At 45.1% G+C, this 15748-nt stretch overlaps 1 protein-coding gene across 1 annotated transcript in view; it reads right to left on the reverse strand.

Moving 5' to 3' along the window:
• LOC144822753 (eosinophil peroxidase-like) overlaps positions 1–14001 on the reverse strand; it is a 65423-nt gene extending 51422 nt beyond the window's left edge. Inside the window, exons 1-2 of the mRNA XM_078680612.1 lie at positions 13897–14001; positions 502–744 (exon numbers count right to left, since the gene is read on the reverse strand). Coding sequence (XP_078536738.1) covers positions 502–744; positions 13897–14001 — 348 coding nt within the window. The remainder of the gene's footprint in view (positions 1–501; positions 745–13896) is intronic.
• Between the last annotated feature and the right edge of the window lie 1747 nt (positions 14002–15748).

A 15748-nucleotide genomic window follows, 5' to 3' on the forward strand; every position in this document is an offset into this window, starting at 1 on the left:
CCCATTTATTCTTTCAGGATATTAACCGTATCAAAGGCATCTGAAAGGTATAGTAGAGGATGATGGCAGGTGTTTCTCTATTTGATGAAACAGAGTGCTTCCTCAAGCACTTGTTGTATTAAGGTCAGTGTGATGCAGCCCTGCCTGATTGCAATAGTCTAGGAGGTTGTTTTTCTGGATATCAAAAGTTGTGAGACTACCCAGCTTTCTCATATTGCCTAGGAAGGAATGGTGTATGGCAGGCCGGTAGTCTTTTAAGTTTGTTGAGTCTGCACAGGCTTTTTTCAGAAGGCAGAAGACTGTCCAACTTTCAGACAATCTGGGAAGGAGTCTTGCATGGCTGGCAAATTCACTAAAGTGGTCCAGAAGGGTAGCAGCTCTCTGGCAAACTCCTTACTAATGGATCCTTGCACAGTGCACTGAAGTGACTTGGCAGTTTAGTTTTGAATAGCTCCGTGTTCGATACTGCATCAAAGTCATACCAGCGTGAATGTGCCTTACAGGTGAGCTTTTGTTCATCACGATCAACAGATCGGGTGAAAGAGAAACCTCAATAGAATTTATTTTCTTTGCAAAGAAGAAAACATTCTTCACACTTATCTTTCGGACCATGGGCAATGTTGATGGAGGGTTGGTTGTTTGACTGTTTAATAACTTGGAAGAGAAGCTTTGAGTGATTCTAGAAGTCATCTGTGATATCGGAAGGACACATGGGGTTCCCAAATGGACAATGGCCACCACTTCCTGCATGAGGATTGGAGAAGAGCTGAAAGTGTGGAAAACAGGGCACTTCAGACTGGGAATTTGCTTGGAGGGAAGAAGAGGACACAAGCTCACCCAGGAGTAAAGTGGGCATCCCCAATAAAGTATAGATTAGTCCAAATATCTGGGTCCATGTCCTCTGTTCATCTCTGCTTAAAGAATATAACATCATTAAGAAAAATTTAATGAGAGGACTTATAACTGAAAATTAGAGATTCACAGCTTCTGTGATATAATAAATAATAAATAAATAAATAAAAAAATTAAAATAAATAAATAAATAAATAAAATAAAAAAATTCACACAACCCTAAGCGTGGAAGGGTATACTCAGATGTGAGTCCCTTGCTCATTGCACCATCAGGATTCAAGCAAGCCGGGCCGACGACGGCTGAAATGCCAGAAACCGGTCCCCGGAAGCTTGTTTCGTTCCCAGTGTAAGAATTGGCTTGGTAGTTTGGTTTGCCCTGTTCCCATCATGCACTGGGACAGGAACAGACTAATTTGCATATTGCCAGGTTCTGAACTGGGATGGTGCAGTGAGCTAAAAAACGGTGTTGGATCTAGCCCTGATCTCTTGACTGGGTGAGAGTATTCTGCTTAATTCAGAAACTCTGTCCATCACCACCCCTTGTTGTTAAATATTTTGTCCACCCTAAGCGTGGAAGGGTATACTCAGATGTGAGTCCCTTGCTCATTGCACCATCAGGATTCAAGCAAGCCGGGCCGACGACGGCTGAAATGCCAGAAACCAGTCCCCGGAAGCTTGTTTCCTTCCCAGTGTAAGAATTGGCTTGGTAGTTTGGTTTGCCCTGTTCCCATCATGCACTGGGACAGGAACAGACTAATTTGCATATAGCCAGGTTCTGAACTGGGATGGTGCAGTGAGCTAAAAACGGTGTTGGATCTAGCCCTGATCTCTTGACTGGGTGAGAGTATTCTGCTTAATTTAGAAACTCTGTCCATCACCACCCCTTGTTGTTAAATAGGAACTGGAATAGGGCTGATATTAGTGAATTTTGCACCCTGCTCAGCGCTTCCGCGCCTGCTGAGTGTGATTCCCCAGACACCCAGGCCTTGAACCTGAGATACTGGCTTGAATCAGCTAGTGATATCGTGGCAACACTTAAACGTGTCAAATTAAAACGTCCCCATGATGCGCAAAGATGGTTTTCAGAAGAACTTAAAGGAAAAAAACGTACGCTAAGGCAGACTGAGCGTCGCTGGAGGCGAGACTATGATCCAGAGAAAAAATGTGCATTTACGGCCATACTTAAAGATTACAAGCAAAGCATTATTCAGGCTAAAACCTTATATTTCTCTAAAAGAATTGCAGATTCTGCCACCAAGGCGAAAGATGTTTTTTGCCATTGTGGAAGAACTGTCACACCCAGATAGGGTGACTATTAAACCTCTTCCTTCCCAAGCACTTTGTGACTCCCTTAACTCCTTTTTCGTTGATAAAATTGTTAAAATTAAAAATAGTATTTCTCGCCGTATGCCATTATCTACACTGATCCCCGCCACTATCCCCGCAACTCCGAGTCCCCATTTAGTTGTACAGATACCCCCGATCTCGGAGGAGGAATTTTTTGTTCTATTAAAAAAGGTGGCCTTGGGATCCCCCACAGATTGCTGCCCCCCCCCATGTCCTGCGAGAGGCCTTTACTGCCTGTCCACTGACACTTCTCAACAAATCCCTTCGATTTGGTTTGGTCCCCGACTCCTTTAAGACCGAAGAAGTGGTACCAATCCTAAAGAAGCCTAATGCCGCTCCGTCTCTGATGAGTAACTTTCGTCCTATCTCCCTCCTTCCTTTCCTTAGTAAAGTTCTGGAGGCCCATGTCACTAACTTTTTGAGCTCCTTCATCGAACATACTCAGTTCCTTGATTCCCAACAGGCTGGTTTTAGACCTGCCCTTTCGACTGAGTCAGTTATACTCTCAGTGATGGAGGAGTTGCGGAGAGGGGCGGACCTTAAGATTAGCCAGGCCTTGGTGCTCTTGGATTTGTCGACTGCTTTTGACACGGTCGACCACGACATTCTGGTCGGCCGTGTCAAAGATGCCGGCATCCAGGGGCCAGCCGTTGAGTAGGTTCGCTCCTTTTTAAGCAATCGGCACCAGGCAGTTCGTCTCTCCCACATTTCAGCGGAGAAAGTTATGTTGACATGTGGTGTCCCTCAGGGTTCTTCCCTTTCTCCCCTCCTTTTTAATTTGTACCTCACTCCCCTTATTCGATCTTTACGCGGTAGCAATGTCACCGCATTTAATTATGCGGATGACATTCAGTTGGTTTTTGACATTGATTCCTCTGACCAATCCATTCACAACTTTCAGTCCACCTTGTGCCTTATCAGTGATTGGGTGGGAGAAAATCATCTAAAGCTCAACCCCAACAAGACCGAGTTGGTCTTTGTCGGGGGCGCTTCCAATCCTTGGAGTTCCAACTGCTGGCCTTCGTGTCTTGGCTCTCCTCCTTGCCCTGGCTCTCCTCCTTGCCCTGTCGACTCTGCTAAGAGTCTCGGAGTTATTATTTCTAAGGACCTTTCGATGAAGCCCCATATTAATGCTGTGATCTCTTCTAGCTTTTTCCATCTTCGAAAGATCCGCAAAATATCTTGCTTCCTCACTACAGAGGCCCTTACCCTGGCCCTTCTGGCACTTGTAATCTCCAGGATCGATTACGCTAACTCCCTCTATGTCGGAATTCCTGAATACCAGCTGAACCGTTTGCAGCTGGTACAGAACCAGGCTGCGAGATTAATTTTTCATCAGCCCAGACACCACCATGTTCGTCCCCTGCTAAAAACCCTTCACTGGCTCCCGGTGGCCAATCGCTGTGAATTTAAATTAGGCTGCATCACCTTTAAAGCCCTGGCCGGCCTTGGCCCGGTTTTTATCTCTTCTCTCCTTCACCACTACCTCCCATCGTGCAACCTTCATTCCTCCCATCTCGCCCTCCTCACGACTCCCACTTTTAAGCGCAAAAAGCATGGTGGCCTTAGATTTTCGTTTCTCGCCCCCTCGCGCTGGAATGTACCCCCTCTGGAGCTCAGACACACCACTTCTTATGCCCATTTTAGGTCCCTCCTGAAAACTTTCTTGTTCTGTAAAGCTTACGACTAAAAACTCCTTCTCTCTGTTGCCTCGTCTTCTGACTGTCCGTCCTCTCTTGCTCACAGCGCCATGAAACCGTTGGGTGTAAGTGCGCTTTACAAGAATTTTAACATAACATAACATAACATGCTGGAACACTGGCCGGGGTGTTAGAAGGGGGTCAGGATCAAGTGAGCGGTGTATCCTTTCAAAGACAAAGCTGGGAGAGAAGTCTCGCTTCAGTATCATGATCTCCAGTCACTTTGCTGGGAAGTGCTCAGGGTTTGCTCCTCAGCGCCCTGAGGGAAACCTACAAAAGGCAAGTTGTTTTTGCGGAAGTGTCCCTCTTCATTCTCTGCCCGTGCTGACTGGACTTTTAATTCTACTAAAACGTGTCACCACGATCCAGTGTTCCCTAATTGTGTCCTCCAGCTCTGGTATCCGCCCCTTTTACAAGGCACTAAATTCACTTTGCTTTGGATGCTTGACCCAGCGCAGACATGAGCAGTGGTGTAACTCCGGCCGCTCCCTCAAACACTCACTGATGCTCTCTCACTGCGAACCGAGGACATAGACCGGGTGCCATACCTGGTGGTCCCTTGCCTTGACATTGCTACCTGTTCCGGCTCCCGTCTGTCCACTTACCCTCCTCGGCTTCTTGTATTCACGCTATCACTTACAGCCGGGTAGCAGCACCGTGGTTGGTGCAGCATGATGAAGCGAGGTGAGGAGCTTAGCAATGGGCATGGTTCATTGTGTCAAAATGTTGAAGCAGGGAGCTGTTGAGAGGGGCAAAGGTTGCAACTTCGTAGGAGCTATATATACTATAGGGTAGCAGAAGAGGCCAGGATGGTGCGGCTTGAACACCGTGTCTGCCTTCAAGGACCCTATTTCCGCCTCGTTCTGCCTCCAGTGGTTCAAACAGTTGGTTCTTTATAGTGGCCAACAGTGTTTAACAGGATTACAATTTATAAGGGCTCAGTACCATACCCTTGTGTCTGTGTCTGCCCACAGTACGCCGTTAGACTCAGGTTATCTTGGACAAGGTAGCACAGCTAGGAACCAGGAGGAAGGGGGTATAACCGTAGAAGCACAGTGGAAATGCAGCAGACATGCAGAGACGCAGGCATACGTGCCCATGAGTAATGATACTCGATGACCTGCTGTCGATCTGTTGACCTCAAGAGGGGTAGCTTGGTGCTGAGTCACATGAGTAAACTGAGTAAGCGGCTGCTCTGAGAGCTGGGGATTGCATCAGTCCCCTACTTTGGATAATACCTACCACCTGGCATCGTCAGGCACCACCAGAAATGATCAGTTGATCAGACAGGAAAACCATGAGTGCCAGTACCATTGATGTAAACTCAAAATATAGAGGTGACAGCCAATTACTGTAGTTTGCCAATTTTATTGTATATTTTATTCTCTATTTTTGTAAAATTATTACAAATCATTTAAGTGATCCTTTGTGTATGCACAATGAGCAAATCAAGAGGGAAATTAATAGCAAAACAAGCAAGGGCAGATCAATCATATCTGATAAACAACTGCGCAGAAAGCCTGGAGGATTTTAATCCACTAGAAGTTTGGTCCACTGTGGCCACATCTTCTGAGATCTCAGAACTATAAATGCATACATCCCATGTATGAGGAAACAAGAGCTGGTTATGACTACGCCACTGGACATGCTAATGCACACAACTCTAAGCGTTTGGGAAACAAGAGTTATGACTATGCCATTGGACATGACCAAGTGCAACACGGCCAAAGGTAACGCTGATCTCCCTATTGACCACCTCATGGATGGGAAGAAGTGCTCCCAAACAGAGCCATTGGAACCAACATACAACAAAAAGATTGGCACCTAAAAAGGTCCTTATAGACCGCCACCCAAAGCAGCACCCCTGATTCAATCATTATTCACCTCTAGGAGTACTGGTCAAATGAACGCCATAACAAATTAATATAGCAATAATCATGTTAATACACCAACTTCATACATCAAGGCTATCAAGTACACACACCCAAGAGGTCACTCTAACTACCTAATACATCAAATTTACAAGGAGCAGAAAGTTTCCGTGGAATTTTGCAAATTACATCATCACCAGATGTAAAGGTGTCTCAAAAAAGCACACACATGCACTGGACAGTGGACCAATTTACATGAAGTCAGCACTAACCCCAGAAAAATAAACCAATATGTTATATAAATTCCAAAGCTCCAACAGTGCCCTCTGTCCAAGGACACCACTCTTGTCAACAGAGTTAATCGTAAATATCTCTTAAATTGGTGCTGCACCACTTTCCAAACATATATAGTCAGGTAATTTCATATTAAGTCCAAATTGAAGAAATGGTTGTGGTTCTTTCTCAGATGCTTTTATTTTTCTTTGAATTTTTAAGCCACAGCCAACGCATTTCGTTCTGCAAATCAGAACTTCTTCAGGGCATTCATCGTTCTTTTGAAGCGAATCAATATTATGGAAATATGATGCAAAATATTTCTTATTAATAACGTTTTGACTTCAAATTCCGTCTTTAATTATATGTAACTTCGTCAAATCAACAATCTGTGTGCTCCAAATACCAAAAGATGATTATTATATCAATTCCGATTGTCAGGCCCAATGTCCCGTATACCGTGTCAGCAAGCCATATACGTCAAAAACGCCGATCTCCACCTTGGGCAAAGTCACGCCCGTATTTATGCGTGTCTCAAAAAAGCATTAGTAAAAGCAACAGACACCATTGTACCAGAAATGACACTATAAATGCCACTAGAAACTTCACCTCAAATTAAATCTGGTTTTGATTGGAATAGAGCACGATCTTGGGAGGCTCCTAGAGTCAATATAGAAACTGCAGAGCCACCTGCTTTACTATCTTCTTACAAACTAAACTCTGCAGGTCCGTATTCTGGTGACCGTCCTGACTCGTTCAGACACGGTCACTCCCCACGCTCCCTCGTCTTTGGGTATCGTAGTACATCGCTCGCATTGCTTTCTGAACCATTGGCGCCTGTCTGGTATCTTAGCGCTCTGTTGCTCACTGCTGCCAGGATCTAATTTGTGCATTGCTTCTGAAATTATCTGTGCCAGCATAGTATTGTAGCGCTCTATTGCACGCATTGCTTAATATAAATAAATAGTGCCTTTCGCTTTTGTTTTTGCTGCCATTTGTTGTGTGCCTCCTAGCCCGTCTCTCCACCCCGCTCCCGCCTCCCAGCTGCTCCTCCCTCCCACTGATAGTCAGCGTCCTGCCTGCTGAAGCGCTGTGACCGTCCTGACTCGTTCAGACACGGTCGCTCCCCACACTCCCTCGTCTTTGGGTATCAGAGTACATCGCTCGCATTGCTTTCTGAATCATTGGTGCCTGTCCTGTATCTTAGCGCTCTGTTGCTCACTGCTGCCAGGATCTAATTTGTGCATTGCTTCTGAAATTATCTGTGCCAGCATAGTATTGTAGCGCTCTATTGCACGCATTGCTTAATATAAATAAATAGTGCCTTTCGCTTTTGTTTTTGCTGCCATTTGTTGTATGCCTCCTAGCCCGTCTCTCCACACCGCTCCCGCCTCCCAGCTGCTCCTTCCTCGCCCCTCCCGCCTCCACCATCCACTTATGACAGATGCCTTTGCGTGCAGCGTTCACGCGCAGCGGAAGCGCCCCATGCGCGCCGAAGGTGCACCAAAGGTAAGCCCGTCTATGCCCGTCCGTGCCTGGACCGCGCCCAGCGCCATACCCCCTGGCCCCCGCAACATCCTCTCCACCAGGCTTCACGTACGACACCGCAACCCTCTCAGCCCTTAACCCCGGTCGCACACCACAATGCTACCAAGCTGCCCCAGGACACACCCATGGACCCTTCACCTGCCACTCCTGCAAGTTCGACTGCATCAGGACCCACACCAAATCCACAAACTCCAAACAGAACTCCGACACTAACCACCTAAAGTGCATCTTGCTCAACACCCGCTCGGTCCACAGACACTCCATTGAACTCTGGAACCTACTCGACACTACATCGCCGGACGTCGCCTTCCTTACAGAAACATGGATGAACGCCTCATCAGCGCCCGACATCGCCATAGCCATCCCGGACGCCTACAAGATCATCCGAAAAGATCGCACCAACCAAACTGGAGGAGGCATCGCCATCGTCCATAAGAACACCATCCGCATCACGACCAGTTCCGACGATAACCTCACTACCGCCGAACACCTTCACTTCCAGATCCACACCGACCCCAAAACCACACTCAGAGGCACCCTCATCTACAGACCTCCAGGACCCCGCACACAATTCAGCGAAGACATCACTGACTTCATCAGCCCACACGTCCTCCCCTCCGAGGACTACATTCTACTGGGAGACCTCAACTTCCACCTGGAAAAGAAAAACGACAGCAACACCACCACCCTTCTGGACAACCTGGCCAATCTCGGACTCAAACAACTTGTTGACACCCCCACTCACTTGTCAGGACACACGCTCGACCCTATCTTCACTTCCAGCAAGCACATCTCCTTCGATCACACCACAGCTCTCCATTGGACGGACCACAGCTGCGTTCACTTTAACTACAAAAAGACCACGACCTCAACCCCCCACAACCTATCCCTCGGAGAAATTGGAACAAAATCACCACCGACCAGCTCTTCACATCGCTTCACCAAAACCCCCCTACCAAATCGTCAGACCCAAACCAAGCAGCCACCAACCTCACACAATGGATCACCCACAGCGCCGACGAACTAGCACCCTTGAAAAACCATCTAATCAAGCAAGGTAGCAAAAAAGCCCCCTGGTTCAACGATGACCTTAAGAAATCCAAGAAGTTCTGTCGTACTCTTGAAAAAGCCTGGAGAAAAAACCCAACCACTGACAACCTGGCCACCTTCAAGAACGCCACCCACAAACACCACCAGCTGATCCGATCCACCAAGAAATCAGCATTCAAGGATCGACTCGACAACAACGCCCAAAACAGCAAGGAACTATTCAACATCGTCAAGGAATTTACCAACCCCACCGCCGACACCAACGACATCACCCCCTCCCAAGACCTCTGCGACTCTCTATCCTCATTCTTCCACAACAAAATCACCGAAATACACAACAGCTTTGAAAACCAGTCTGAAGACCAGTCCACTCCACCCACCTCCGAACCAAAACCGCACTCCAACAACCTTTGCACCTGGAACCCAATCACCACCGATGACACCATCCGCCTGATGAACTCCATCCACTCAGGATCGCCAACGGACCCATGTCCCCACCACATTTTCAACAAAGCAGACTCCATCAACGCACCCCATCTCCGCGATGTCATCAACTGTTCCTTCAACTCCGCTACCTTCCCGGAAAGCTGGAAACATGCCGAACTCAGCGCCCTTCTGAAGAAACCCACAGCAGACCCCACTGAACTTAAGAACTACCGCCCCATCTCGCTCCTCCCATTTCCTGCCAAAGTCATTGAGAAAGCAGTCAATAGTCAGCTCGCCGCCTTCCTTGAATCCAACAATTCCCTCGACCCCTCACAGTCCGGCTTCCGAGCCAAACACAACACCGAAACCGCCCTCATCGCAGCGACAGATGACATTCGAACCCTACTGGACAACGGGGAAACAGCTACCCTCATCCTACTTGATCTCTCTGCAGCCTTCGACACAGTCTGTCATAGCACCCTCATACAACGCCTCAGCAACGTCGGAATATAAGGAAAAGCATTGGACTGGATCATCTCGTTTCTCGCCGGAAGAACGCAAAGAGTCCGCCTCCCCCTTTTAGATCAGAGCCCACCGAAGTTATCTGCGGCGTACTACAAGGATCATCACTCAGCCCCACCCTCTTCAACGTATACATGAGCCCCCTCGCATCCATCGCGCGCCCACACAACCTCAACATCATCTCCTACGCAGACGACACCCAGCTGATCCTCTCCCTCACCAAAGACCCTAACACCGCCAAAACCAACTTACACGAAGGAATGAAAGAAGTAGCCGAGTGGATGAAGAACAGCCGTTTAAAACTAAACTCGGACAAAACGGAAGTCCTCATCTTAGGGTCATCCCCCTCTGCCTGGGACGACTCATGGTGGCCACCCATACCTAAGGATCACGCACGTAACCTGGGCTTCATCCTGGACTCCTCCCTCTCGATGACCAAACAAGCCAACGCAGTCTCATCATCTTGCTTCAACATCCTACGCATGCTCAAAAAAATCTTCCGATGGTTCACCACCGAAACAAGAAAGACGGTCACTCACGCACTGGTCACAAGCCGACTAGACTACGGAAACACCCTTTATGCCGGAACCACAGCCAAACTGCAGAATAAACTCCAACGCATCCAAAACGCCTCAGCCAGACTCATATTGGACATCCCTCGACAAGCTCACAAATCCGGTCACCTGAAAGACCTCCATTGGCTCCCCGTCAACAAGAGAATAACGTTCCATCTCCTCACCCACGCACACAAAGCCCTCTACGACCTAGGGCCAGCATGCCTCAACACACGAATGTCCTTCTACACGCCCCCGCCAACTACGATCGTCCAATCAAGCCCTCGCCGCAATTCCGCGCATCCATAGATCTACCATGGGGGGAAGATCCTTCTCCTACTTAGCGGCCAAAACCTGGAATTCTCTCCCCACCCACCTCCACCTTACACAGAACCACTTCTCCTTCAGAAAGCAACTAAAAACATGGATATTCGATAAGTAAAGCACCCCCTTCCCTCAAGCGCCTTGAGACCCTCTGGGTGAGTAGTGCGCTATACAAATTCTTGAACTTGAACTTGAACTATTCTGATTTGGGTGTCACATAAATAATACCAAGCTGCATAAAATTGGCACACAAAAGCGTCTCCAACGCAAAAAAACGACTCCGTACAACATTTACAGCCAAAATGAACCCTCCAATCTAGACATCCAGGGGCAGATTTACAAGCCCCTTGCGCCTCTTTTACGCTGTTGTTGCGCCACTGCAGAGGCGGCGCAATGCCAGCGCCATGCTGTGGGGTATTTACAATGTGACGCATCTGGGAGATCATCATCATGTTGTAAAGCCCTGCGCCACATGTAGGCATTCCGGCGCAGAGGGGGCGTTCTGGCGCAGGAACGCCTCCTAAAAGTGCCTGAGTGAAATCTACAAGATTTCACTACAAGATTTCACTCAGGCACTTTTAAGGCCATGCTGCGTCAAAACCCTGCTCCTGCTTGAAGCAGGCGTATGGATTGACACAGCATTTTAAGGATAGGGCACCCCCCAGCCTTTCTGGAGCTGCGTCGGGCTTGCAACGCAACTCCAGCAATGTGCCGCCTTTACTGCAGCAGATGCATCAGGCATCTGTCCATTTTTGCCCCATGGTGCGCCACATTGTAAATGCGGCTCATCCATGGTGGCAGAGCGGTGACTCACAATAACTGGCGCATCCCTGCTGATATGCAGGGTTGCACCAGTTATTGTAAATCTGCCTCCCAGTGCCTGGACTCATTTCTTTGATCAAACTCAGAGGTTCCGGCTCAGGACAGATCAGGTAGTAGCGGGGTAGATTCATAAATGGATTGCATAACTTTTGATTTTGATATACTTGATAAAGAACATCAACTGCATGAAGGATATTAGACACCTGACCTCTGCGTGGATCGAACAACAAATAAGTATTCACTGGACCAACCGCTACTGAGTATCATGAAGGCAGTGTGCAAAATCTTGGACATAATCGCAGATGCAATTACGACACAGTCCTCAAAACTTGATGCCCAACATGAACTTATCAAGCAATTTAAAACGTCAATAGTGACCATCGCCCAAAAGATGGCTGTGGTTGAAGAAGTTGCAAAGGAAACAAGACAAATGGTGCAATAGGACAGCTATTCTTCCAAGTCCACCGAGTAAGTAGAATCAGTGTCTTATCCAAATACACTAGAGAAAAGGCTGTGGCAGCACCTGTTGTGTATAGTTACCCCAGTGGAGTGTGTAAACGAATAATGTGTATCGGAATAGGAGTTCACAATTTGTGAATGCAAAAGGTTAATAGGTCCTGACCGAGGTCATAATGCCGCCACCTTGTATTGTGGGCGAATATCATAAAACTGATTCAAATCAACCAAACCAACCAATCAAAACTGATTAAAATAAATTGAATCAAATGAGTCATATAAACCAAATAAGTCAAACCCAACTCTAACATGGTGCAATAGATAATAACAACTTCTGCTGTCCATTGATTCATACCAGCAACCTTCAAATAAGACTGCATGTAACGGAGAACTTTGCATACAACATGAAGCAAGTTCAGAACAAATAAATCTAAGCATTTCAAAAGCCTTACATGGTAAATTCCATGTTTTGGCTCCATGTGCTCTAATTACTCTGGTTACTACTGGCTCGGCCTCTGACGACCTTGCTCCGCTCAGTTTAAAAATAGTAAATTCTGTGCCTCATAGGGTTAAACCATCCACATTGGATACCTGGGGAGAACCAACAAAAGAAATGAGTTCGGGTAAAATGCAAATAAATACAGTACAAGAAGTAAGCAAAGTAGCATAAATACTATTAAAGAGCAGTAGGCAATCATATGTACCCACGAGATGCATCGTGTGGGAATCAAGATATTCTCAATAGAGGCAACAGTTTGTGACTTATAAATACATTGCCAGATCTACAAAACATAAGGTCAAATGGTCTGGTAGTTGTAAGCTTGAATCAATCCACCCAAAATGGGGGGAAATAATCCACACACACACTATGGTCCAGTATAATAGTAACAAATGAAATGTTAACTCATGCAAATCAGTTCAAAACATGGGGCGTTCATATAGAGTCACCAGGAATTGGATCCGACCCTCTCATCTTTTTAGAGCAGCCAAGCTTAAATACACCAGAAAATCAGCAAAAGCCCAAATGAAGCCTACATCCACTCTGAAGGCTGGAGTTGGCGCTTCTCAACTTCATCCACGGTGAGCTACCATGATGGAAATAAAGTTCTGTATTTCAAATAGTTTACCACAAAATCAACCAGTTACTATAATTGGAAAAACGCAATAGCAAACAGTTCTTTCAAACCAGACTTATAATCATCTGCCAATGAAAAGACCCTCACTAGAAGATCAAACATGTAACCGCCTATAGGAAAAACCCAGAACCTCTAACTCAATAATTAGATTATCAGCACATCTAAAAATACTGAGTTGGAACATAGAAGGCCTAAAGTAAAAAATGGATGATAAGGATTGGTTGACTTTTATAAATCAACAATATGCTGCTTGCAAGAAACGTGGGCTGTAGATATCATTGACCGTGACGGATACTTAACATACTATTTACATGCCAACCAAGAATAAAAGGGCAGACCCACAGGAGGCTTGACTATCTGGGTGAGAACTTCACTGGCTGCTAATGGTGAAGTGACTAATACCATAACAAACAAGAAGATACAAGCTGTTGGCCTAAAAAGCCAGGTGTGGACACATAACATACTGAATGTTATTTTCCACCTGGCAGATGGGTTCAGGTTAAACCTGACATACTGTTATTTAAAGATCAGCTCATGGCAAAAAGGCTGGCAGAGCCATTGACAATGCCATTAAAAAGTCTGCATTGAGGGCCTTGTATTGTGAAAAAACGATTGCATACTGGTGTGTGGTGATTTTAACTGATCAATGCACCATATAATGCTGGATCACACAATAAAAGATGAAGACACCGCATGGAGCATTCCTTCATTTTCCAAAGAGCACTGCACTCTCGCAAGGAAAGGCACATTCATCTTCGAAACTCTAGTCGAGGGAGGTATGCACCCTTTGAATGGTTTAACTCCATCAGATAATCCTACAAAATTCACTTTTAGATCAGGACACAGGGAAAGTACTTATATTAATTTTCCTCAGCAATGATGTGCAAATAAATGTCCCATCTCGAAGAAGTCCAATACGAAGCCTTCATATGAATGCTGGAATGCGAGTTAGTTTCAAATGACCCTTAGATTCTTCAAACACTACAGGGGTTCCAGGTAGATTTTCATGCCTTACCAGCTCAATGCAGACTTCCTGCTTCAGTGCCGTTCTCTTGGGAGAAGGCAGAGTTGATCCCAGTAGAGATACAGGATTTGCTTTCAAAAGGAGCAAAATAACCATGTTGCATGATCCTAAAGAATTTGTCAGAAAATTTCAGCCCAGTAATAAACCTGAAGGATCTCAATCAGTTTGTGCTCTACAGCCAATTTAACATGGAGACAGTAATCAGCTTATGGGATATCCTACTTCCTGCAGATAGGATGTTGCGTTTAAATCTTAATGATGCCTATTTATTGGTTCCGATATGTCACAATCTCATACGGTACTCTAGTTCCAATGGCAAGTTCAGATGTACAGGTTCAGGTTCCTACCTCTTGGCCTATCCTCTCCTCCTTGTTGTTACACCATACTGTTAACGCCTGTGTCATGGGCTCTTAGGGTCCAAAGAATGAGCACAGTGATTTAGCTGGACGATTTGATATTCCTGGGTCAAAAAAGAACTCTTTAACTGAGACAGGTTCAGGAGGCAGTAGATTTAATCCAGAGACTAGAAGTTATTAAATCTATAGAAAAGGTAGACTTAATATCATCAAGGAGAATTTATTTTCTGGGGTTCCTTCTATGATCAGAAAGGCATTGGGGATGACGCTGGCGTAGCTACTGATTTCCTTATGGCACATAGGAAGGATGGTGGGCCTTCTCTCATCTCCTACTCAGGCGATCTTTTCAAGACCTCTTTACTACAGGGTGCTACAGCAAACTAAAGATAAGGAATTGAAATACTCATATAGCTGTCTGGAACAGGCAAGCCATCTTTCCTATTTACCCAGATCTAATATTAGAGTCAGATGCCAGGATCTGGATATGGAGGTAAGGTGTGGCACCTTCTCGATTGGAGAAAGATAGTCCAAGATGGAGTCTTCAATTCATATACATTGTTTAGAGTTTCTTGCCGTTTCCATTGCAATCGAGAGGTTAGTAAAAGAGACAAGGTAAAATGTGCAGTTATTCGCATGTTTGTATACAGTCTGGTACATAAACAGGTTGTGGGGAGTGAGGTTGGAGCCCCTAGTGAAGTAGACCATTGCAAAATTTGAGTTTTCTGTTCTCCAGAAGATATTATTGATGGATCACTCATAAAATATCGAGGAGAAGAATATTGACCTGCCACAATATCAAGGTTAAAATATCGAGTGACATAATATTGACTTCCTATCTACAAACAGGAACGTACAAAAATATTGAATCCTAAATATCGTTGTTAATAATATTGTTTGCTAAAATATCAGCTTTTCAAAAATGTCTGAAAAGTAATATACAATTAATGGAATAATAAATATAATTAAGTAAAAAATACTCAAAAATAATTAAAAAAAAATTACAAATAATAAATAATAAATGTAATGTAAAAAAAAGTATATAATTTTTTTATGTATATAAACTTAATAATATTAAAAAATAACCAATATTTCCAATGATACAATATTAAAAACAACATTTAAAATATAATTACGTATATATATATATATATATATATACATATATATATATATATATAAATAAACCTATAATATAAATATAAAAATCAATTATATATTATTAGTTAAATATAACAATACTGAAAATGTTGCATAGCGTAGGGGATAAAATTACAATTCCCACTCCAGCGAGTGGTACAGTAGGGAAAGTGTTGGATAGCGGGTGTGGATAACAATTACTATTCCCACTCCAGCGAGTGGAACAGTAGGGAAAGTGTTGGATAGCGGGTGGGTAAAAATTACTATTCCCACTCTAGCGAGTGTAACAGTAGGGAAAGTGTTGGATAGCAGGTGGGTAAAAATTACTATTCCCACTCCAGCAAGTGCAA

This window comes from Lissotriton helveticus, chromosome 3_1 (assembly GCF_964261635.1).
Source record: "Lissotriton helveticus chromosome 3_1, aLisHel1.1, whole genome shotgun sequence".
In the NCBI taxonomy this organism is placed as follows: domain Eukaryota; kingdom Metazoa; phylum Chordata; class Amphibia; order Caudata; family Salamandridae; genus Lissotriton; species Lissotriton helveticus.